The sequence below is a fragment of the Gobius niger genome (assembly GCF_951799975.1).
Source record: "Gobius niger genome assembly, chromosome: 13".
In the NCBI taxonomy this organism is placed as follows: Eukaryota; Metazoa; Chordata; class Actinopteri; order Gobiiformes; family Gobiidae; genus Gobius; species Gobius niger.
Window position 1 is genome coordinate 8,435,412 of NC_136864.1, and position 23,985 is coordinate 8,459,396.

At 41.4% G+C, this 23,985-nt stretch overlaps 1 protein-coding gene across 6 annotated transcripts in view; it reads right to left on the bottom strand.

Moving 5' to 3' along the window:
- The window catches only part of LOC306972937 (receptor-type tyrosine-protein phosphatase mu), a 373,633-nt gene that overhangs the window by 139,462 nt on the left and 210,186 nt on the right, over positions 1–23,985 (bottom strand). For all 6 annotated transcript variants that reach the window (XM_079569665.1, XM_079569664.1, XM_079569663.1 and 3 more), the window contains exon 12: positions 6,223–6,496. In XM_079569665.1, the coding sequence (XP_079425791.1) occupies positions 6,223–6,496 (274 nt within the window). The remainder of the gene's footprint in view (positions 1–6,222; positions 6,497–23,985) is intronic.

The window sequence follows — 23,985 nt, forward strand, 5'->3', positions numbered from 1 at the left end:
TAGCTTTTACGAGTTCATTTGTACCTGTCTGGTCTTCACGCGTGCCCTCAGTCACATAAACACAGCACAGACAGCGTTAGCATTTAGCCTCTACTCCTCTATAGCTCCAAACCACGTACAGATAGAAGCTACCAAGCTAGTAATACCAGGAGTAGTTCGAAATGTGCGCAGTAATATCTTCACTTTTCAGTGCGGACGCCTAACTACTCCTGGTGTCATTACACCTTACAATATAGTTCCCTCTTTTATCCGCTTAGAAAATTTTGTGTAATTAAACTTTTGTAGTGTAACACTTCATGTAACCATATATAAATAGGGAAACCGTGAAAGAGCTTGGTAGCTTCTATCTTCACCTCTTTTGGAGCTATAGTGGAGAGGGAGAGGCAAAATGCTAACGCCGTCAGTGCTGTGTTTACATGACTGAGGGCATGCGTGAAGACCAGACAGGTGTAACCCGCATTTAGTAAAGCGATTAGCGTACAAAAGAACTCGTCAAAGCTAAGGTAAGAACATGTCTCAGAATGTAAAAATGGTGGCCTATTCCTTTAAGTGTTACCACAAAACGATTAATTTAAAGGACCTGTAACCAATGATTATTATTGTAAAAGAGTAGATCTTTTGCCACCATAGACCTACAACTACGACTTTCAGAATCCTAAAAAACAGTTTGAGAACCTAAATATTTGCGACCGTAAAAATTGCGATTTCTCTTCCATTGCGACTTCTCCCTTTATGCCCAAGCCTTTTATACACTGTGTCAGGACATCGGGATATGAAAGCCACCCACAGCAAAGCAAGCCCACATTCTGCAGAAAAACAACATTAAAAATCTTGATGAGCAAAATAAAGAAAGCCGGCGGGAGCATTGACACGCACATTAACCGCTCTCGCTGTCAGACGGATCTTTTGTTAAAAGCCACATGTCATACATTACTTTTTGATTTGAAAAGACGCCTTGCAAGATTTAGGTATGGATGGCGTTCACCTTTCCCGAGTGCCAAGTTGTTTAAGAGCCCCAAACACATCAGCCGCTGCATAATTAGACGCTAATTAAAACCTGACGTCTGACCTATTGACAGTGATGGCGAAATGAAAGCGAGCGCGGAGGCCACTGAAGCTCAAAATATAGAAACAAAATCCACTCTAGCTTCCTTTAAAGCGCGTCAACCTCTTTTTCAGCTTTTTTCCCCCGTTTGTTTCAAGCCGTTGAGGAGCACGTCTTGCTTATTTACCGTGTTAAGTTCCCCACAATGCAATGCCCCGATGTCTCCCTTGAGCAAACTTGCTAATTGGCCCGGCTCCCGTCTCACGTATTGTTCCGAGATGTGCTTTAGTTTCTCAATCAAGTCCTCAATAGTGATTCTCATTCAGAGCCAGGGTTGAAATCGGCTGCTGCAATTAGGCTTGTTAGGGCTTTATCGGAGAAATAGGGCATGTTAAAGGCTCTGTACCTGGTTTGTATTTCCTTTGCAAACGGTGAAAGAGGAAGCACTCCGATTTAAAACTATTAGTGTGGCCCAAACTCAGTCCTAACTTTTCTAACAAATCCCTAAACATCCCAGTTCTGTGTTTATATGTTACACAACTTTAAACCATAAATTAGCTCATAATCAATAACAAATGAGAAGCACAGCAAAGAATACAATAAAGTTTCTCTATCTATCTATCTATCTATCTATCTATCTATCTATCTATCTATCTATCTATCTATCTATCTATCTATCTATCTATCTATCTATCTATCTATCTATCTATCTATCTATCTATCTATCTATCTATCTATCTATCTATCTATCTAAAGAAAGGTCTTCATTACAAATGTCTATACTTTATAAAAATAATAATATGATAAAGGACAAAACTAACTGTGTTCCTCATCTGGCTAAAAAGCAGGTACATGGTCTTTAAAGGGACTAGATGCAAGTTGGTCATTTTTATACTCACTACTGCCACCTCAGGCCTTATGCGTAACTGCAGGTTCTATATTAAGCTTTGGCAGTGCAGGATTTTAGAGGCAGTTGTGGTGAACAGGTCTGGGCTCATTCTACACATTAGGACATGGCTGGAACATAGAGGGAGGAAAATACATAATATTACAATTTTTAAACTCTGTATAGTTCCTTTAAAGAGGAGAGTGCTGTTCTGAACAATTTGAGTTTTTTCCTTTGTATTATTCCCTTTGTATTATTCCCTTTGTGTCCCTTTTGTTGTGCAGGAATTGCATTTCCCGCATAATTGTTGTTTTCCTGGTTCTGTCATGTTTGTTACAGTCCTAGGAACCCATGAAAATATCAGCTATCCTGAAACCAAGATGTACAGCACTTGACGGTGCATTAGAGGGTGATGTTTTAGGGGTTTTCACACAGGCTCTAGTGAGGTCGACCTAAAGTAGCTCTCGATCTAAGGGTGGCACTTGTGGGTCAGTGTGAATCCAACCACAGCACTTGAAGCTGGTCTAAACAGCCGCTCCAAGTCCGGCTGAACCAGGTGGTCTCGCAGCGGCTCCACTAGAACTGTGGGATGGAGCGGGTGTGGTGTGAAGGGGCCGACCTCTTCTAAGCTTTCCTCTCCATGAGCCGATTAAGTTCATTTCTCCTCACTTCGCGTATATATCAGCCTCATTGTACTTAACCACGAGAGGAGTCAGTGATGTGACTGAACTAACTTTGAAATAAACACAGTTGAAACTAGGGCGGTGTCGGGTCGACCCATAAGGCGCTCCAACATGTGTGAAAACGGCTTTATAAGCAACACAACGAAAACAAACCGGGCACGACCCTCACGAGACAAACTGTGGCGGGTGAACATGTAGAGCTGCAGGGTGTAATATAACAAAATTCATAAACACGTTTTTAATCAAATTGTGTCGAAGTCAAAACCGTACAGAAATAAGTCATTCTTTACTTCATTTCTATATATAATACTATACTTGAATACTGTCCCCTATAAAGTCCTAACCATCGCTAGTGCAGCCTCGTAGTTTGAAGCTCTGTGACTGAACGTTCAAATGAGGAATTGCAGGCCCCAGGGATATCCAACAATTAGCTCAGGAGCTAACAGTAGCCTTTATCGTTAGCTCGCCGAGACTTTCTACATTCCTACACACGCTTGAAAAGTCAAAGTCAAGCATTCAATTCATTTTCTTTTATCATATTCACAAATCTTTTCGAACTCCTCCTAAGTTACACAAATCTTTGAAGGTCGCTCCTTGACGTTTTTGTTGCATACAAATAGCCCGTCAAGTAAAAAAGCTTGGTGTAGAGTAAAACTTGCGTCCTCATATCCCGCTCAAGGTAACCTAAGTTCAGTCGTGGTTGCGGTGACATTTTCGAACCTGTAACTGTGCATTACCTTTACAACGATTGCAATAGCTGCTGATCGGCGCTACAGCCACATATTGATCGGAAAAGGTTGCCTATAAATCCAGGGGCTCGGCGGGAGATTGCTACTGTACAAACACGAGCCGAAAAACATCAGTCACGTCCAATCCCGAGTCAAATGTAATTCCATGTGCGCTGTGCTTCTGGTTCATTAGATTAAGTACAGTGAATGGCCGTCCCCTCAACTATGCTAATTTAATTAACTATCGCCGCGACACCGTATTGTATACTTGTTAGCGCTGCGCACGGCACAAAGAGACAAGCTGTCAAACGCAAAATGTCAACTTCATCCAGCATGTCTGAGGAGCCAGGGTGACGTACGCAGGGCCTGTTCTCCTCAATAACGCAGATGGCAACATTGCATTGTGGACGTCACTGAGTATAAATGGAACGATGGAGATAAACGGCAAAAACAATGATGCACACGATGGGCAGATATATTTGCTTCGGCCAGTGGGAAGGTTTTCATTGGAACGTGTACCTGATGCCAATTTCATTTATTCCAAACCTGTGGAAAGTATATCGGGGCGTACAATCTTTTTTGCATGGCACCTATAAGTCTGAAAAGACACATTTCTCAGGCAGAAAGTTTGGGGGCATAAACAGGAGGACTATGTTTGTCTTGCAGAGACTTTCATAGTGTTGACCGAATCAAGGATATTGGCAAGAAGACACAAAAAGTACTGTACTAGATCATTTATTTTATTCTATTCAATCTTTATTTGAAAGGGGCTGGATGCAAGTTTGTCATTTTATACTCACTACTGCCACCTCAGGTCATTTGCGTAACTGCAGCTTCTATATTAAGCTCATGCATGACGGCACTTCGGACCCGAATTAACTCCTTCTTGAGTGACAGTGCAGGATTTTAGAGGCAGTTGTGGTGAACAGGTCTGGGCTCATTCTCATTAGGACATGGCTGGAACATGTAGGGGGAGGAAAGTATATAATTTTAACATTTTTAAACTCTGTATAGTCCCTTTAAGCTTTAAGTTCTTTGATACTTCCGAATTTCTTTGTCAATTTCTTTGACGGGTCTGATATGGATCCTATCCGAGTATGTTTTAGTGGTAGGTACCCGATGCAGACATGGGAAGAACCATGGGCGTAGGCTTGCGTGGGGACCAAGGCGTCATGCCCCCACAAACATTGAAGTTGTCCCCACCAACTTCATGTGGAGATATTCACATTGTGCGATCTTTCACAAAGACTCGACTCAGATGTGGCTTGGGAGAGGACGATCGGCAATACTTTTTGTTTTGTGTTGATTGGTCAGATATTCACTGAGATATTCATATTTTTGGGTTGCTTCTGTCTGTTTATGGAGCCTTATTACGTGTCCGACGGAAACAAGCAACGTTTCTTGTTTATTGATGTCGGATGTCTCACTCAACAACGATGAGAAAATGGTTGGTATGCTATTTTCATAACTTACTTTATTAACAAGTTAAGTGGGAGAGGAGAGCGGCTTCTGCTCCATGTCTGTGCCAACCTTGTCATATCAATGGGAAATGAGCCAAACTGCTATAGAACCTTTATATCAGTCACTTCCTGTCAGTAGCTTAAAAAGTCAAATAAAAATAACTTGTACGCCCAACTTCAATATGTTTGTTAAGTGTGACATCAAACACAATAGGTTGCCAAACTGTTCCATAGATAAACACACATAAAAGCACAACTTTATCTGAATTTTCTGCTGAAACAACAACAGAGAAAAGACCAACAACTGTTTGACTTTTTGAATCCAAAGTAAATGAAATATTTCTTTGTGATCAGATGTTTAAAAAGAGCCATGTAGTCCAGCTTCGTTGGACACGGAGGTGGAGAGATTACATCATTACTTAATAAACATATGAAGGTTCTTGAGTCATCAACTGTACTCTGTAGTAGTGTGTAGAACGTCTTGCCTACACAGAACAACATTCTGCCCAATATGTTTTTAATTAAATTGCTGCTCCACTGAAATAAAATGATAGTTATTACTTACAACAGATGCCATTCATCTAAATAAGTCATATTTTCAAAAGCATGACATAAAAAAAGGATATTTGTCATATGCATAAGACAAATCTGACTCATTTAGATGGATAACATCTGTTTTGAGTAATAATAATTGTATTTCAGTGAAGCAGCAAATTAGTGACGACATGTTGGGGAGAAATGCCATTTTTAAGCTACTGACAGGAAGTGACATACTAGATAGAGGTAAAGTTCCAGAGCAGTTTGACTCATTTCCGATTGATAAAACATGGTCGGCGCGGCAATTTTTTTTTGCGAAACTATACATTTGTTAAGTGGTGACGTCACAGCTCTACTTCCGGGGTCTTAGATGTGTGAGAAACTACAAAAAAACTCTTTAATACAACAATCAATATTTCTGAAACTCAACGAGGAGTGACTGAACCTACTTATTTCTCAGACTCATTAGCCACAAATGCCGCATCTACTGCTAAAAAAGTATTATTTACTAAAATTGGTACTTCTGGGTTAGCAGAGATAAATGCTAACGGCGGAGCAGCTACGCTAACCCCGGAAGTACCGACTTTAGTAAATAATACTTTTTTAGCAGTACGGCATTTTTGGCTAATGAGTCTGAGAAATAAGTATGTTCAGTAACTCCCCATTAAGTTTAAGAAATATTGATTGTTGTATTAAAGAGTTTTTGATGTTTTTTTTCTCGCATATTAGCCGGTATGCTAGGACCTGAAAACGGACATCGTGACGTCACACTTAACAAACGTATAAACTGCACAAAAAATGCCAAACTAAAGAATACAATTGAATACAAGAGCATTGACTCTGTAATTTAAAGCTACTCAGGTTGATGTTAAAACACTCGTACCCCGTTGGCGGTGCTGACGGCCTGGTAGTAGATGCTGTAGCTCTTCTGGGGCAGCAGGGGGGCGTTCCAGTAGCCGTTGTAGGTTTTGTTGTCGCCCACGGTGAAGGGCTGAGGCGCGTGAATGCCCCCGGCTGGGAACTGAGCCGTGAAGTAGTACTGGGAGTTCAGAAGGGAGGCGTTCTGGAAGTGGATGGGCACCGGGTAACAGCGGAGTATCTCTGCGGTGCCGCGCGCCCGACGGGGGCGCTCTTCCTCCACCACCACCTGATACGCACTGTGGAGACAAGAGGGGGAATTGTGTTTGTGTCATGAAACATACTGTAAATGTTTTTTTTCCCCCAGAAAAAATCTGCGATTTAAAAAATAAATAAATTCACGATTAAAACAACAAAAAATCCATAGGTGGGCTCTGTTCTTCTTAGCACATTTGTATAGTAGGACCTTCTTCCTCTGAGCAGAGGCCCAAAAAACAAATGAAAATCTAAAAAAAAATTCAAAAAGAAAAAAAATCTATAAAATCTCTTTTTTGAAAATATGAATCGATTTGACCTACCATCTCGATTTTTAAAAATCGATTTTTTCCCCAAGCCTATTATACTGTAATCAGAGTTGTGGAGAATACTTTGAAATTGTATTTAGTTACAGGACACTGATAACCTGCTTTAACATGTATTTTGTAATGTATTCCATTACTGTGTCCAGTCAGAGTATTGTATTCTGAATACTTAGAATACTTTCATGTTGATTTTCATTTTATTAATTTGGCGAATATTTAGAAACATGTAGGCATGTTGGAACACTTGAACTTATTTCCCACTACATAGAAACATAAAAGCACTTTTGGCAAATGCACAGGAGCAGCAGATCTCAGCACATAATATGACACATGTGTATTGTTTGCATGAACCCATGATGTTTTCCTTTTTTAGGAAAGTACTCTCAAATAACTGTATTCAGATGAACGGGTTTTCTAAATATACCTATTCTAAATACATGTATTCTGTGACAACCCAACACTTTCCAAATATGTCCAAAATAAGCAATTTCTGTAACAACCAGACATCCTCATTCATCCTGATTCAAACCACAATTTGATGGATTCTAAATAATACATTTCCCTTTGGTAATGCATATGAGCACAAGGTGGAAGGTGGTTTAGATGTTTTAGACGTGGTTTACAGCTATTTAGGTCAACGTTAGACCCAGCTCTGTCCTGATTTGATCTTTTTCTAGGCCTAATACTATGTGAAAGGCCACACATTTCATGAGGTTTACTTGGAAGGTCAAACATTTCATCAGGTGGTACGTGACGTGAAAAGTTTGAGAACCACATAACTTGTTTCTTCGCCAGGAGTACCGAGCTTGGAGGATGAGACTGTTGTGCATGTTTTAGGTTGACGGCTGTCCTGAAACTCCAAATAAAGGCGGCTCCTCTCCTGGTCCGCGGTCACATAGGCTCCCTTATGCAACACCGTCTACTATCTGCATTCATGTATTCACCGCGACAGCTTGCCCCATCACTTCATTCATCTCATTCATTAAGCAGTCCCGTGTCATTTGCATGCTCCGAGTGAAACCCCATCCTCTCTAATCAGGGCCCGTGCTTGTGCGCCGCGGCCGTAAACAGGGTCTTTGTCGCTGTGGGCCTCGGTAGATCTAACAGGTGCGTGTGCGCTGCATTTTAACGAAGCGGGGACACAATGTCATCACTGTGAGGGCAAACAGGCCGCGCAGTGTGGGCCGCGGACTCCGAGAGGGGGGGTGAGAGGGACGTTAACCTTTTCAGACGCTGAATTATGAAAAAGTAAACATCCCCAGGTCCTTTGTTGTGTCAGTTTCAGCCGAGATGTCGGAGGAATATTACAAAATGATTCAGATAAGCCTTTGTGGTGATCTATGTACAAGTATTTATCATATTACTGTGGTAGAAAAGGAACTATCGCAGTATTGTTATTCCAATATTAAAGACAGTTATCAAATCTAGCATTCCCCCCGGTATTGTGCAACTTTTGCCAGTTCCCGGGGATGTTTTGCTGTATGTAGACCAGCGCAGTAATCATGTAAACAAATGATTCCGTGTCAGGTGCGTGGTTGAACGGGTGAGGAACTAAATCATTGCAAAGGTTACATACGACAACCTTTCGGCGGTGATTTATCGTCATCTGTGGCATGACTCTCCACTACTGGGTCACGGGGAGGTTGAGCGCAGATGCTGATTTGCATTTTCAGAAAAATCGCGTTGCTGATCCGTTTTAAGGGAGGGGTCGGTAAAGCATTCGCGCCCCAGGTCCAGGAGTTTGCAGCGTCAAACCTCACTTGTTGATACATATCCTATTGTATTTGCTAATCACTGGAAAGTTAAGCTTATGAAATGAGGAAGGATCTTCGATCACTTCCTGTGATCTTCCTAAGAAGCGTCACCGGGGGTTAAAGTGACGTGTCGTAGGCAGCTTACATGGATTTTCCAGTCAGTAGGGAGAGCTTACCGTCACCTCTACCACCAGGTGACGCTTGTGACGCTTCTGAGGAAGTGATCGAAACTAATAAAGCAGGTAAACAAACCTTCTGTCTTACTAAAAGAACAATCTTCAATAGTTTTAAGAAAACAGCATGAACAGAGCATTGCAAGCTTCCGAGTTACATTATGAGATAGATTAACAGATGAAGCTGGATAACTTACCTGTCACAACCCTAATAATACAGTGGCGAGAAAAAGTAAGTACACCGTTTGGAATTTCTCACATTTCTGCCTAAATTGGTCACTAAATGTGGTCTGATCTTCCTTCACAGGAATCACAGGAATGATTAAACAGTGTCTGCTTAAACTAATACCACCCAAACAATTACATTTGATAAGACTTTTATTGGCCACAACATGTAAACATTCACAGGAGAGCATGAAATAAGTAAGCACACCCCAAAAGTTTTGTAAAGAGGAATGGTCCAAGATTCATCCTGATCGTTGCGAATCTGCAACTACAGGAAAGCAGTTATTGCTGCAAAGGAAAGGTTAGCCAGCAATTTAATACAGGGGTTCACTTACTTATTCCACACTTTTCTATTGATGATAGCGCCAATTTAGGCAGAAATGTGAGAAAATCCAAATGGTTTTTACTTTTTCTCGCCACTGTATGTTGTAATAGAGCCCAATTCAACCATATCTTTGACAAATAAACAGTGACTAAACTGTTTAAACAAAAGCTCAAGAGGACTACCACAGGAGAAGTGTTTTGCCCAAGGACACAACAATGGTATAAACTCAAGCAATGCTGGAACTACTGCTCTGGTGTCTGCAATCGCTACAACATTCTCAAACCCAAATAATAAGAAAGTCCCGGTACAGACAGCATGCTGCGCCCCATTTCCCTTTCCGCACCAATATTGAATAAATAAAGTAGAAAAATGATCCTTGTCAGGCGAACATCTGCTCATGCTCTGTACTCTTAAGCTGTTATTGTGTGGGTACAAACAGCCGCGAAGATGACCAATCGTTCCCCGCGGTGGCCCCCTCCGTGATGAAGTGTCCCCCCGCGCTGGGAGCCCGTGCACTTTACCCCCCTAGTTTATCACGCGCCCATTGCCTTGTCATTAGAAAGTCCCCCCTCAGGTTCTTAAAGGGGTGCGTCCCCGATTCCTCTGAGCTCCCTCTCTATTTAGCGCTGCTTTGTGAGGTGATAAAATATTTAATCCATCGGGGAGGGAGAGAGAGCGTGCCAGAGAAATCCGGCCTTAATTACTGTCCCCTATTGAGAGACGGGGGCAAAGGGCAGAAAGGGAGGCAGCGGCGAGACAGCGCAGAGGAGGAATGAACAGTCAGGGAGTCCTCAGTCAAAGTGTAGAGACCTGCCGTGCCAAAATTAGGAATACGAACTTCGAAGGACATATATTGACTGGGATTTTTCTTTTTCTGGCACTAGAGAGGAGCCTGCTGAAAAATAAATCAAGCACTGTCATATGCTACTAAACAAAGGAAGATATCAGGATTCTGGCTTTCTCCTTAGAGCCTGAAACAGCTCGATTTACAGTAAGACTTTTTGACAATGGACATCATTTTCTCATTAAGCGCCCGATGGAAGTTGCTGTCTGTCCAATTCTAAATCCGAGTAATCGTGCAACGCCATCATGTGCAATTATTCTGACAATTCCTTCCGACAGAAGCCTCTGAGGTTCAAACCCGAAGGTGAAGCACAAGTACTGTGTGTTTTGAGCCAATATTTGACATTCAGTATGTACTATGCATGCAACGTTTAACAGCTAGCAAAGAGCTACTTTGGTAAATAAACATGGACAGAGGAATAGTGAGGACTCTTGAATTTAGTTGGAAAAAATGAAATCTTATGTTACACAAAAATGACTTAAAAGTTGGATTCGACTTGAAATGAGATTGCCATTGGAGACAGATGTTTTGTGGGATGTTTCAGGTGTTTTTTTTTTTGTCGTATTCTAAGCAAATTAATGTTTGTTCCATTGGCAATCTTAATTCAAGACGTGTCCAAATCTTCGCCGGCACAGTCACAGGGGTTGGCGCCTCCGCTTCACAGCTAGAAGTTCCCGGGTTCGATTCCCACCAGGATGGGGCCTTTTCTGTGTGCAGTTTGCATGTTCTCCTCGTATGTGGTTTCCTCCGGGTAACCACACACGGGTACTCCGGTTTCCCCTACCACTAAAAACATATGCAATAGGAGGAATCATCCAGCCAGGTGATTCTGACCACCAGCCTGGCTCCACATCATGGAGATGGGTCCCCGGGCGCAGCACTGCCGTCGACCACTGCTCCTTACGGGTCGCCCCAGCGGCGTCGAAGGATGGGTTAAATGCAGCGGACAAATTTCCCTACGGGGACAATAAAGTATACAAACAAACAAACAAACAAACAAACCTTCTCTCTTATTCCAAGCACATTTCCAAAATAAGATGGCATTTTTTAACCTCCCCACGCCTTAACCGAGCGCATTGTCTCCAGTTCGGCTTTACCCAAATCTGAAAGATCTTCAACTGGAGAGTAACAGTGAAACGCCTCATTTCAAAGAGACTTTTTTTTTTGGTGCATTGTTGTTAAAAGGTTTTAAGCATTTTTGTTGAGTTTTCGTCTCTTTTTATGACACTTTTTTCTCACTCTTTTGTCACCTTTTTCTTGTGTTTTCGTCACTTTTTTGTCATTCTTTTGTGGCTTATTTCATTGCTTTTTTTTGTCTTGTTTTTGTCATTTTTTAATGTTGTTGTTGTTATTGTTGCTTTTCCGGCATGTTTTCTTCGCTATTTTGATGCCTTTTTTCAAGACACTTTCAGATTGGGGTAAAGCCAAACTAGGGAAAGAGTGCTCGGTTCAGGCGGCGGTTAAGAGGCTAAAGCCACATTGCAGAATCTTGCAGGAAAAATTTGCACAAAAAACAGATAAAATGCCAAACCCGTTATAAATATATTCACTCTTTGGAACTTTGTGGAGATCGTTTGGTGCACGAAGAGAAAATGGTTCTATAAATGTGACTTATTTCTCCAAGACTTAAGTCATATTAAGCTTTTAAAAGTAAAAAAAGCCTTCATGGAGCGACTTGGAAAGAGTCCGGGAGCTAATAGCCATAAGAAACCCCTGCATTATGTAGCTTGAGGTCAAATTTAAAACAAATTCATTTGTATTTAGTCCCATGTGAATGGAAACTTTATGCAATATGAGTATGAGAGTCTCCAGTGTTTGCCTCAGGCCCAAAGCAACTGGGAGAAACTCTCGCCCTGAACAAGACGGATGCTTCCCGGAGACCTAACCTCTGACCTCCTTTAATCATATAGCTAAGAAGTGCTAATGTATCCATAAAACATTAATGCCCAGTACTATATGAGCATATCTCTCTTTGCATTTCTGCTCCAACACTTGTTATTCTCTCCTCGCAGCGCGCCGAAAACACAAGCTGCTTCTCCCGGGTCAAACTCTTATGAAGCGATGATGCCGCTGTGCCAGGGAGTTAATGGCGGCCATGTTTGAACGGGGCTCGCTTTCCTTTCCTCGGGCAAAATACTCATCGCCGACGGCAACGAGGCTCCGAGGGCGAGAAGCAGCTCCTGAAGTGTCCCATCCACGCGATGTTTACCGCCGCCAGAGACTCAAAAGTAGATGCACTCTTTGGATTTGTCATATTTTTGCATATTTGCCGCTCTCTTTCAAGCGTCGGAATTTATCAAGGGGCTTTTAAGCTAAATGTACGTATTTCTGCCATGTTGTTATTCAGTACCTGCAAAGCACACCCCGAGTAATGTTTACATTATCGCAGTGACTCATGTTTGACTGTTTTCTCTGAGCACAAACTGAACTGATTTCTTTTTCCCCACTACAGGACCAACAAATCATCATACTTCCAATGATTCCTAAAACAACTAACAGTAGTAAAATACTAACAATGAAATACAGTTCCCAACAGTGTGAATAGCTGAGTAAAAGTGCATTTCAGTTTCAATTTACAGCGTGGTTTCAAGTCACTTTGAGCGCAGAACAGAACAGTTCCAGGTTTAACAATGAAACAATATTACCCAGGGAAGTGTAGAAAGAGTAGAAGAACAATCAGCCAATCAAATTAAATGGGAGGATAACTCAAAACTGCATGAATGAAGAGAAATACTTCAGGTATGCCTTTGATGAGGGAATAACGTTAAAATATGGTTTAAAGCTCATAAAAGTCGATTTTGCATACATGCAGCAAGAAGTCTGGAGTTTGCATGTTCTCCCTGTGTCTGCATAGGCTTCCTCTATCAGTGTTCATTTCCTCGACTAAAATAGTTAGTCTTAATTTTAGTCAGTGATATTTTTGACGACTAAAATTGGACTAAAACTAAATTAACAGTTTTTCATGAGACTAAAACTATGACTAAAATGTCTCTAAACTCTAAACAGGCATCCCCAATGATGTGACAGATATCTTAGTCGACTAAAATATGACTAAATAAAAATGAAAAGGAGAGACAAAATCATATAAACTTCTATTGACAGTCTGAAAGAGCCTCATATCATTTACAGTCACTGCCAAAGGAGCAGCTCCATGAAGCAGAGGAACAAGATTAAATATCATTATAATAATGAATATTATAAATGCAGTCGACTAAATTTGTCTGAAATTCAGTCGACTAAATGAACTTGCAATTTTGGTCGACTAAATCTTGACTAAAATTGAATTAGATTTTCATCAAAAGACTAAAACTAAATTAAAATAGCTTGTCAAAATTAACACTGTCCTCTACCACTAAAAACATGTACAATGGGCCAGGGTGAATGATGTGTGTGGGTGAATGAATGTTGGTGGTCAGAGCGACTGTGGGGAACTGAGTGTGGAGTTAATGAGGTACGAATCTCCTACACAACGTGAAGCGCTTTGGGTGACTTGTGTCATGTGTAAAGTGCTACACAAACACAAATGTTTCATCAAAAATAATAACGATCGAACTCAGGGGTGTCAAACTCATTTAGGGTCGTGGGCTGAAATTCTGCTCCCACGGCGGGTCGCGGGCCCCATTCAATGCAATAGGAAAATACTATAGAGAACATTTTTCCAATAAATGAATAATAATGTGGTGGTGGTAAGCTGTTATTGAAGCCACAGCCGCCCTGAGGCAGACTGTCCATTTACCACGTGGCTGTCAATGTCAATGTCAATGTCAATTTTATTTATAAAGCACATTTAAAAACAACCATCGTCGACCAAAGTGCTGTACAAGAACAGTAACAATATGTACAATAAACACAATAAAAGTTAAACACAGGTAATATATAAAGGCACAAACTGTGTCTGGTCTACATGGAACCGACGGCCAAAGCAAAAAGATGATTATTTAATTTGGTTTTAAACTCCTCTACAGACTGAGCCGAGCGCACATGTAGAGGAAGGCTGTTCCAAAGTTTAGGGGCCGCCACTGAGAAGGCTCGGTCACCTCTGGACACACGCTTGGATTTAGGAACAGACAAAAGGAGCTGGTCAGCAGACCTCAGAGCTCTGGAAGGACAGTAGAGCTGCAGCAGTTCTGACAGATACTTAGGTGCCAGCGAATTTAGGCATTTAAAAACAATCAGCAGAATTTTAAACTTGATTCGAAAGGGAACTGGTAGCCAATGTAAAGAGGACGGAATGGGAGTGATGTGCTCCCATTTTCTTGTGCTGGTCAGCAGGCTGTAATGTGTTATTCATATCCTGATCTCTTAATAAATTATTAAATAATTGATTAAATAATTATTAAATAATTTAATAAGAGATCAGATGAAATAATCTTGGGCCGTATGTTTGACACCACTGATTGTTTGTTTTTGTTTTGTTTTGTTTTGTTGTTTTTGTACTGCTTTAATATAGAGGGGTTGATCTCTTGGGTCAGTCAATTTTCTGAATGTCCTGCCATTTCCATGTCACCCTTTCGTGCCTATAGAGCATACAAATCCAATAAATGAACAAACAGATAAAGATAGAAATAAAAAAAAGAAATGCCCAAAATGTCCATGGATTTCTGTGCGAAAGCTCCACACATTTTTTAGAAAACCGAGAAGAAACAGTGTGATTTGTTTGGATTCTGAGACTTTCAGACGATGCAGAAAAGCATGAAAAAAATCTTGTAAAACCTAAATTCTGCTATGTTGAGTAATTATTAAAGTGCTGATGATTCAAAACACTTCAAGTGCCACAATGTAGAAAATTCAGGAGGCCCAGATTCCTTTCCCTTTCATCATGCTGTATCTACAGTTTAATAGGGCTCTTTTTAAACAATACACACAATAAAACCCATTGCGTGCCTTTGGTCATAAGATTTCTAATATGAATGCCAATGAAATATTAAAGAGGCAGAAATCATCCCCGGCATTTTATTATGTAAAAGTTCGACAGGGCATTAAATGGAATTCCAGCACATAGCTCAAATGATTAGAAAAATAGGCTGTTTTTTTAAAATATTTTATTCATTCTTTCCCTGGCTCTGTTGAAGGTTGTCATGTTAATTTGCCTCGGAGCGCGACACCTCGTCATCTCACGCTGTGTTCACCATTTGCACCGTGACTCACAGCGACAGGGCGCTTTGACTTCAGACAGAGGCGACTAAATGACGGCAGAAGGCAGAGGAAACGCGGCGCAAACAAAGCCCCGTCAAAACCAGGAAGAGCCACAGATGTCCGAGGGAGTTTTCATTTCGTTTCTGGTGCTTTTGAACCCATGCGGCGTAACGTTTCTACCAATGAATAGAATTAAGTAAGCGTGCGGTATTACCGTGAATGGGCTTGCGTCACCTCGGACCTGACTTTGCCGGGAGCCGCACATCAATATTTTGGTTTTCTTCCAAATTATTTATCTTCATGCACCACAGAAATGGCATTGTTGAGATCGAGCTGCACGTAAGAAGCATTTGGTTTGGTATTACCGGCCTATTCATCAGTTTCAATCTTCAGAAGCTTCTTCTCGATCTTGTACAAATGGAACCAAAACAGGCTGAGATCATAGGCTAATTAGATCATCTGTAAACATGTAGAGAAGGAGCTTGGATTACACAGTCCTGACTGAACTTAAACAGACCTCTAACTTGTGTGTTTAACCTCTTAAAGGGATATTTCAGGATGTTTGACAAAGGGGCTCATTTACTAGTTATCCAGAGTGTTGTTGATTTCTGGAGATTTTTTTTTTTTTTTTAAATCATGCAGTCCTTATATTTGAAGAGTTTAGTGGTGCTAGGCTAGTGCTAGGCTAGCGCATGTCTATGGTAACTAGTAGCCTGCAATATAAACCTTTTCAAAATCACGGGGTCGTCCTCCAAACGTTGCCAGATCTGTTTTGTAGAAAGCTCCTTTGTGAATTCCACGTGTAGTAATGTCGGCCGCAGGTAAACAAACTAATGTAGATCCGGTAACCGAGCAGATCACTCCGGAAGCTGACGCTGCTCAAATATAAGTTCTTTTAAATGAACGAGTGTTTTATTTCAAAAATGAAAAAAAAAAAATCAGCAAAGACATTTATATGGGTAGTCTGGCATTAGAAGTGATTTGCCTCAGTGCACTGTGCTTGGGTCAGACTGTTTTTAATGCAGGCTACTAGTTACCATAGACATGCACTAGCCTAGCACCACTAAGCTCTGCAAATATAAGGACTGCATAAATAAAATAAATAAAAATGAAAAAAAATCTGGATAACTAGGAAATTAGGCCCTATGTCAAAAATCCTGAAATATCCCTTTAACCCCGGCCTTAACCAAGCCCATTTTCCCCCAGTTCAGTTTAGCTAAATCTAAAAGCTGTCGCATTTTCTATTTATTAATATTGCTTGAAGTGCATAAACTATCCACCAGGGGGTGCCGCAGCACACTCAGCACCCTGGGTTCCCACTTGCCAGAGACAGCACTGGAGAAAGTTACTTGGTTGATTCAATGGTTGTAGATGACAAATATTTAGGATAGGTATTGAAAAAAAGTATTAGGTAGTATTTGTAGTAGATATTGGTATTGTAAACCAGGTATTGTTAAAAGATTTACAGTATTTAAGAGGACCTACAACCGTTCACTTTCATATTAAAGACTCGAGACTCTAAGAGCTGGCACCGACTATAAAATGAGAAATAAAATGTTCTTCAAAATATCTTGATCAAAACACAGGGCAAAATCTTTCGTTTGGAGCTGAAAACGGCGCCGCTTCAGTTCTGAGAGCCTTTTTCTTTGCCTCTGCTGGAGCTGAAAATGGTCACACATGAGAGGGGTGTGCTGCCTGCATCCCTGCCTCCGTTAAAGAGGCGAGTTGGCTCCGCGCTGCTCCTGCTGCTGCAGCGCTGAAACCTGAGCTGACTCCAATTAGGCCTCCCCTGCCCCGTAGACTTCAGTGTGACGCCGACCAATTATGGAGGATTGACTGGGAATCGAGCGGACGGTGACCTGAAACTCAGATTTATTTTTCATGTGGGCTGCGCTGATGGAGGCGGGCACCCGGAGCCGATACCGCGGGCGGAGAGGAGCGGGGGAGGAGCGCGGGGTATAGCATTTCAATCACTGTCTCCCACCGGTGTAATGTTAATCGGTCGGCTCTCTCGCTTTCTCTCCGCACCTCTCCCTTCATTTCTCTCTCCCTCTTTTCATGTGATTTAAGGGCAGGTGTAGCGCTCACTTCTCCTGACCAAGCATCCGCTGTCACCCTGACGATTTAGAAATAACCAAAATGTCTATACGGCAATAAAACATTTAAATTAGTAACTGCTGTATTTTATAACACCGCTAGACGCTGATGTATGACCCACAGGCCAGTTGTTTCAGCTCAAATACATGAAAATAAATGGTCTTATATGGAATAAATAGGCATTAGTGTTCTGTTTTATGGGTCTATGTATAAGACAAATATTTTAGTATCGAAAACCAAGTGTTGTTAAGGCCTCACAGCAACACCGAAAACACATAAACACAATAAAACAATTCAATCGATACAATTTAATATGTATATTAAAATGATATTTAAAGCAGGACTAAGTAACTCATGCCCCTAGAGGCAATAAGCGCCATGTTGCCTTTTTTTTTTACTCATTAATTGTCCGTGAGAGTAAATACTACGCTGACAGAAAAGACAAAGGGAGAGAGAGATAATGTACATCCATTTAAATACTGTTTAAGAGGTGCTAGCCCGCAGTTAGCTTTGCCCATTAGCCTGTTAGCTTCTTCTTCATGATTCTATTGTATTAGTGTGTTTTGGGGACTCCGACCCGGTGCAGGGAAAGTTGCAAGGGTGGTTTTCTGGCCATAGACACCAGGGGGAGATGAAAGACCCCCCCAATCATCCCATTAATACTTGTATTGGCCCAAGTTCTTCTTTAATATTAGTTAAAGTACAATCAATTGCCATAAGATGAAGTCAATTTTCAGCCTAGACTTAAAAAGTCAGGGTTGAGGCCTGTTTCATGTCTTCAGAGGCTGTTCATTAACCTTAAGGCACACTTGTCCTCTACATTTGCACAGGGACCCATCTCCTGATGTGGAGCTGACTGGAGGACTCACCTATTGTACATGTTTTTAGTGATAGGGGAAACCAGATTACCCAGAAGAAACCTATGCAGACACGGGGAGAACATGCAAACTCCACACAGAAAGGCCCCATCCAGGTGGGACTCGAACCCGGGACCTTCTTGCTGTGACGCACGAGAACTAACCTCTGCTCTATTGTGCCATCCCGCAAGTACCAGTATCAGTAAAAAAGGAAATGGTACCTGGCCAAATTTATAAGGCATTTGGACAGTTTTACAAACAATGGTTAACATTAAGAACCATAGAAACAATGTGCTCAATCCCAGCGTCTCATAAAGGTTTGGAAAGAGTCGGGAATGATTAAGGGTTTAGACTCATGGGCAATAAACACATCAACCAATCTCAATAATGGTGACGAAAGCTTTGAAGATGTTTTAGAAATGAAGAAATAAGTGTCTACAATTTGAGAAAAGTATCACTAAATGCAGCATACTATTACAAAATGCAGTTTCATACGACACATTCAAAGCTCTTAAGCCAGAAAGATTTTGTTTTTTGTGGACGTCTCGGGTTTCCAAGCGCTTATAGATAAATGTATTTGTTTACTACCATCATGCTTGATTTACTAAACAATATAGGGATGTCCTATTTCCTCACTGTGTTGCAAAGATTTCAGAAAACAGCTCTTTGTCCCGAATGTGAACCATTGCAGGCCGCAGATAACAAGTGTCCATTCCGCTTTAGCTCTCCATCATGTTCCCTGATAGATGCTGGCAGAGCATGTCATTCGGCGGCGGGGCATCCTCCGCTTTCCCTCCATATATTTGTGTAATTGCTAATCGGTGTAACATTCCCAACTCGGATTTGGCTTGTAATCGCGCGCGCGTCGGGAACAATTTTCACCAGAGGGGACACTGTTCCTTTAAGAGGATTAGCCGACTGTCTATCAGCCATGTCACGTTACTCTAATGTTTTCTGCAATGCCCCCCCCCCCCCCCTTTCGCAGAGGCCAGAAACACTCCCCCGCACTCCGTAACATCAAAAATAAATGTTTACATGCGCCGGCTGTAGTGAAATGATTCGAAATGCTTTCCCCTTATCTTCCCAAACACAAAATCCGAGCTGCTGTAACCTTTGCCTTGAGCTAGCTTGCATATGTATCCCCCTGAAAATGCCTTAAAATATGCCACGCACGAGGGGGGGAGGGGGGTGTGCGGTGGACTGTTTGCCCCGTGGCACGATTCGAGACTGAACCGTAGCCCCCGATCTCTTAAAATGATTTTGTGCACTTCCAAAATAAGCACTGTAAGTTTCTTTGATGAACGCATTACAGGTGTTAATAAGTGTGGAGAAATAAGACACAACTCGCTGCCTTTTATGATTACGGGAACGGGGAAAGCAATTTAGGGGAGCATTATTAGACACACCTGCTCCATTGCGTCAAAAAAGGAATTATTTATTTGGCAAATCAAGTGGCGGAAACTTAAATTTAACATGTTGAAGTCAAGGAGCTGAAAGGAGAACGGAGTTTGGGTGCCGCAGGTGTGACAAAGGCAAAAAGAGTCATAACACATGGAAAAAAACTATTTCTTTATGTTGACGACATGTTCTTAAAGGAACAGGCCACCGTTTTTCCATACTGTGATATGTTCTTGCCTGAGTTTAGATGAGTTGATGTGTACCTGTCTGGTCTTTGTGCCTGTGGAAGAGCGTGGTAGCTTTCAACATCATCCCCTTTGGAGCTATAGGAATATACTGGGTGAGGCCAAATGCTAACAACTTCTTTGGTCTTTTTACGTGACTGAGCTCAAGCACAAAGACCAGACAGGTACGCATCAACTCGACTAAGCTCAGGTAAGAACATATCTCAGTATGGAAGAACTGGTGGCCTGTTTAGCTTGTGAATAAGGTAAAAATGAAGTAAAATGAATGAAGTAAAAATTCTAATTGTGCCTTATTTTTGGGGGTTGAAAAATCCCTCTGAACAAACCTTCAAAATATTGTTAAGTCCAAGTTCGGAAAATTTGTAGGAGCTACTAAAGTGGAGATGTCATTGCAAGAGTTGAACAAAAGTGTGTGCACGTGTAAGTACATTTATCAGTTTTTTCGTAGCGGGTTTCTCCCAGAAAGGAAATGACCATATCTGGATTACAGCGTCATCTCAGGCACATTTTGCAGTATATGTGGATATGAAATATGGCAATATTTGTGAATGAATACATGTGGGAACCCGGCTTTAGCACAAACATATATTCATATTCATATATTCATCAACATTTATACTCTGACATGAAAACCAAGTTAAAGTTGTTAAAGGAACAGGCCACCGGTTTTCACATACCGAGATATGTTCTTACCTGAGCTTAGACGAGTTGATGCGTACCTGTCTGGTCTCTTGCGTGTAACCCTCAGTCATGCAAAAAGACCAAAGATGTTGTTAGCATTTGGCCTCTCGCAGTATATTCCTATAGCGCCAAACTGGGTGAAGTTAGAGGCTACCACACTCTTCCACAGGCACAAAGACCAGACAGGTACGCATCAACTCGTCTAAGCTCAGGTAAGAACATATGTCAGTATGGAAGAACAGTGGCCTGCTCCTTTAAGGGAGAGTTCAATGTTTTCACGTGCTGTGTCTGACCTTAAAATGAATGATGGCTGTTAATTGTGTGTGTGTAATCGTGTCATTTGTTGGACTTTTGACCATTTATAAGAGAAAATGGTTTTCATGTCAGTATCTTTTCATCACAAGTTGAGTCCCATAGGTTGAAAAAAGGACTGAAATATTTCCGTCACTGCTTCGAAATACTCAGAGAAAGTGAAATTTTAAATCCTACCTGCAACAAAATATCTATAATCTCAGCAATTCTTTTGTTACTACTTGAACTGCAAAGGTTAAGAGAAGATAATATTAATCTTAAGTAATCTCACAAGCAAGAGATGTACAAATTAACACATACTGCCGAAGCATTCACACCTCGACTGTCAAAACAATTGTTCGACATCTTGTCACACAGAAACGTTCCTGCTCATATTTACAGCTATTTAGCAAAGCGTGGCTGGTAATGTGCAGACGCGGGAAAGCCAAAGCAGAACTGTCATTTGTCATTTGCACGTTCTTTTACGACATGCCCGTATCCGCAGATCTCTCGGAGTGTTCCTCTTCCTGTATTACATCCAAACATCTGCCGTTTGGACCTGCTGAAACGCCTGGGCTCCATTACCTCCCAAACTCAATCAGCGGAAGAGATTGCCTTATCAAATCGCCGCCTGTGCTCGGTGGAGCTGCACATCTCTCCCTCGACTCAATGCAAATCCCTCGCTCAGAAACGCTCCTCGAATCATTTCATAAACTGTGCCATTTCAGAAGGAGCCGCGACTACCATCACCATTACAGAAAGGAAAAAAAAATACTTTTGCAAAACAGACAAGCTGCTACATTTAATTGAGTTATGCCAAGTCGGAATTCACACTTGACTGGGACTGCGATGTTTTCAAGTTCTAACTTCAGGAACATTCCACAAAATACTAAGCTGTGTCTCTATGGCCGACATTTTTTTGTATATGTCAATGGCTGCAAAGAGTATGGTTTGTGCCATTTACAAAAGAAATGGGCCCTTGAACATTCACAAGGCTCAGCATTTAGAAAACCTTTTCAATGGAAGTGGACTTAGAATTGAGTTAACATACGTATACGCTATGGCTGCATGAAAGCGTCTCCATTCAGTTAGTGATCGCAGAGACTATGGACCGCTCTTAAAGTGAATTATGGAACTTTCTATGCCAAAAAAAGGTTGATGTTAGTTTGCATTGGACCTTTGAGTGTCCCAGTGGCCGTATGGGTGGTCAGCATGGCGCCTTTACTTTCCGTCCCGGTGGTCTGTAAGGCGCTCCAGGACTAATGGTTGCTTAGGACAGTGGTTTCTAACCCTTTTCGTCCCACGTACTAAGATTTCTAGTAAGTTTTCAGTGGTAATGGTACGGTCTTACATATTCACCTTACTCCGCCCTTCCACTTTTGCCTCTTTTTGCCACAGATCGGCACATCCATTGTATTCACATTTGTGGTCGAGAAGTCCGTTCATTAAGCAGAGAATGAGGGAAATGTGATGTTTAGTAGATTGATTTATGTAAAATGTCCAATGTTCATTTGCACCAACAAGTCAACGCTGCACAGCTTCTCGGCTTTGTGTTCGTGTAGTAATTGATTGTCTCTTGACTTCTCCAGTCTTATATGTAAACTAATATGAGTGAAGGGGCGGGCACAATTCATGGCTGCAAAAAGCAAAAAGGTAAATAAAATTGATCCTGTAGCATCCTGGAGGCTACAGGGATCAAAAGCAAAGAATAAGAATTGGTTTTATTGGCATTAAGAGTGAACAGGTTCACACATGAGCAATTGTCTTCGGAGCGATCGTGCAACATGAAACATAAAACATACAACATCAGTCCATAATGGTCCTGAAGAAAGCAGCTTTTTAAAAGTAAACAAACAGCTAGCTTAATATGAGCTAAACCCATTTGAGACCTAAAATGTCTTCTTCTGAGACACTGAAGAGGCATCAAGAGCCCCTCACGCCATCAGCAAAGTCGAGGCGTCATAAGGAAACAGGAAACAAAAAAGCTACAAACAAGGAGGTATCCGGGCAAGACTCACAGCTAAGCCACACACGCCTTCCATTATTCTGGCTAATGTTCATTCACTGGAGAATAAAACAGAAGAAGAAGATGGTGAAAGACTGTCGTGGGGCGGAGGGAGCTGCGCAGGAGAAAGAGTAAGGAGCTGAGCAGTGCAGGACACTTACTTAAATAATAAACTATAAAAAATTTAAACCATAAAACTATAAGGGCATGCAAAACCAAGCCACTGGGTCACTGTAAGGTGAAATAGGCACATTTTTTATTTTTTTTCCTTGCATAATGTACCTTTAAGTGCAAGTCCAATCCTATCTGAAATATTGAGAACATATCAATGCTACAATTAGCATTGCTATGTTCTATTAGATACTTGATAATCATCTTACCAAAAAAAATGAAAATGTTAAACAACTTTTACATTGTGTGAAATACATTAACATTGTTAGAGATTTGAACAAGTTTAACCTAAATCTGGGGTGATGTTTAAGAACCATTTACACAAAAAAAAGCTAAAACTTGATTGATGTCACAATGGGGAAATTCATTTAAGCACTCATTTATTGTGATGCACTAACCACCAATGCATTTAAAGTGTAGAAACCTCTGTGATGTGAACTAAAAGAGAAAGAAATACTTCCATGAAATCTTCATTTTCTTCATATGTCTTTAGTTGAGATCCATTCTTTGTTTCTGTTTTCGTGTACCACATCACATAAACCAAACATGCGGACAGTTCGCAAATCTACATATGCTTTTCTCATTGCTTGACATCTTTCACTGTCTCAAATTTGCAGCCTCTTCCTAACAGCATATTCAACATTGTTTCTTTTCTCCGAATGCATAAATTCATCGCGACTTCCCAGACAGTCCCCATACCAATGGACACAGCTCCGTTTGAAAGCATCACCTGAAATGTTCAAAGGCGTCGCGCGTCACTGCGGGAAAGGCACCTTCAAAAGCCTTACGCGGATCTGCTCCCGAACCCGCCTCGTAATCTGCACAGTTTGCCGCTGCCACCCCCAAAACCCCTGCCACTCTCACAACGCGCATTTATGGACTCACACCGGCCTTTATGTCCAAGAGATTTAGACACACCAAGGACACAGAGAGAGAAAAGTCCGCTAGAATACCACAAAAAACCCTCAGAGTTTATCGACAGAGAGGGTGCCGCTGTGATCAAAA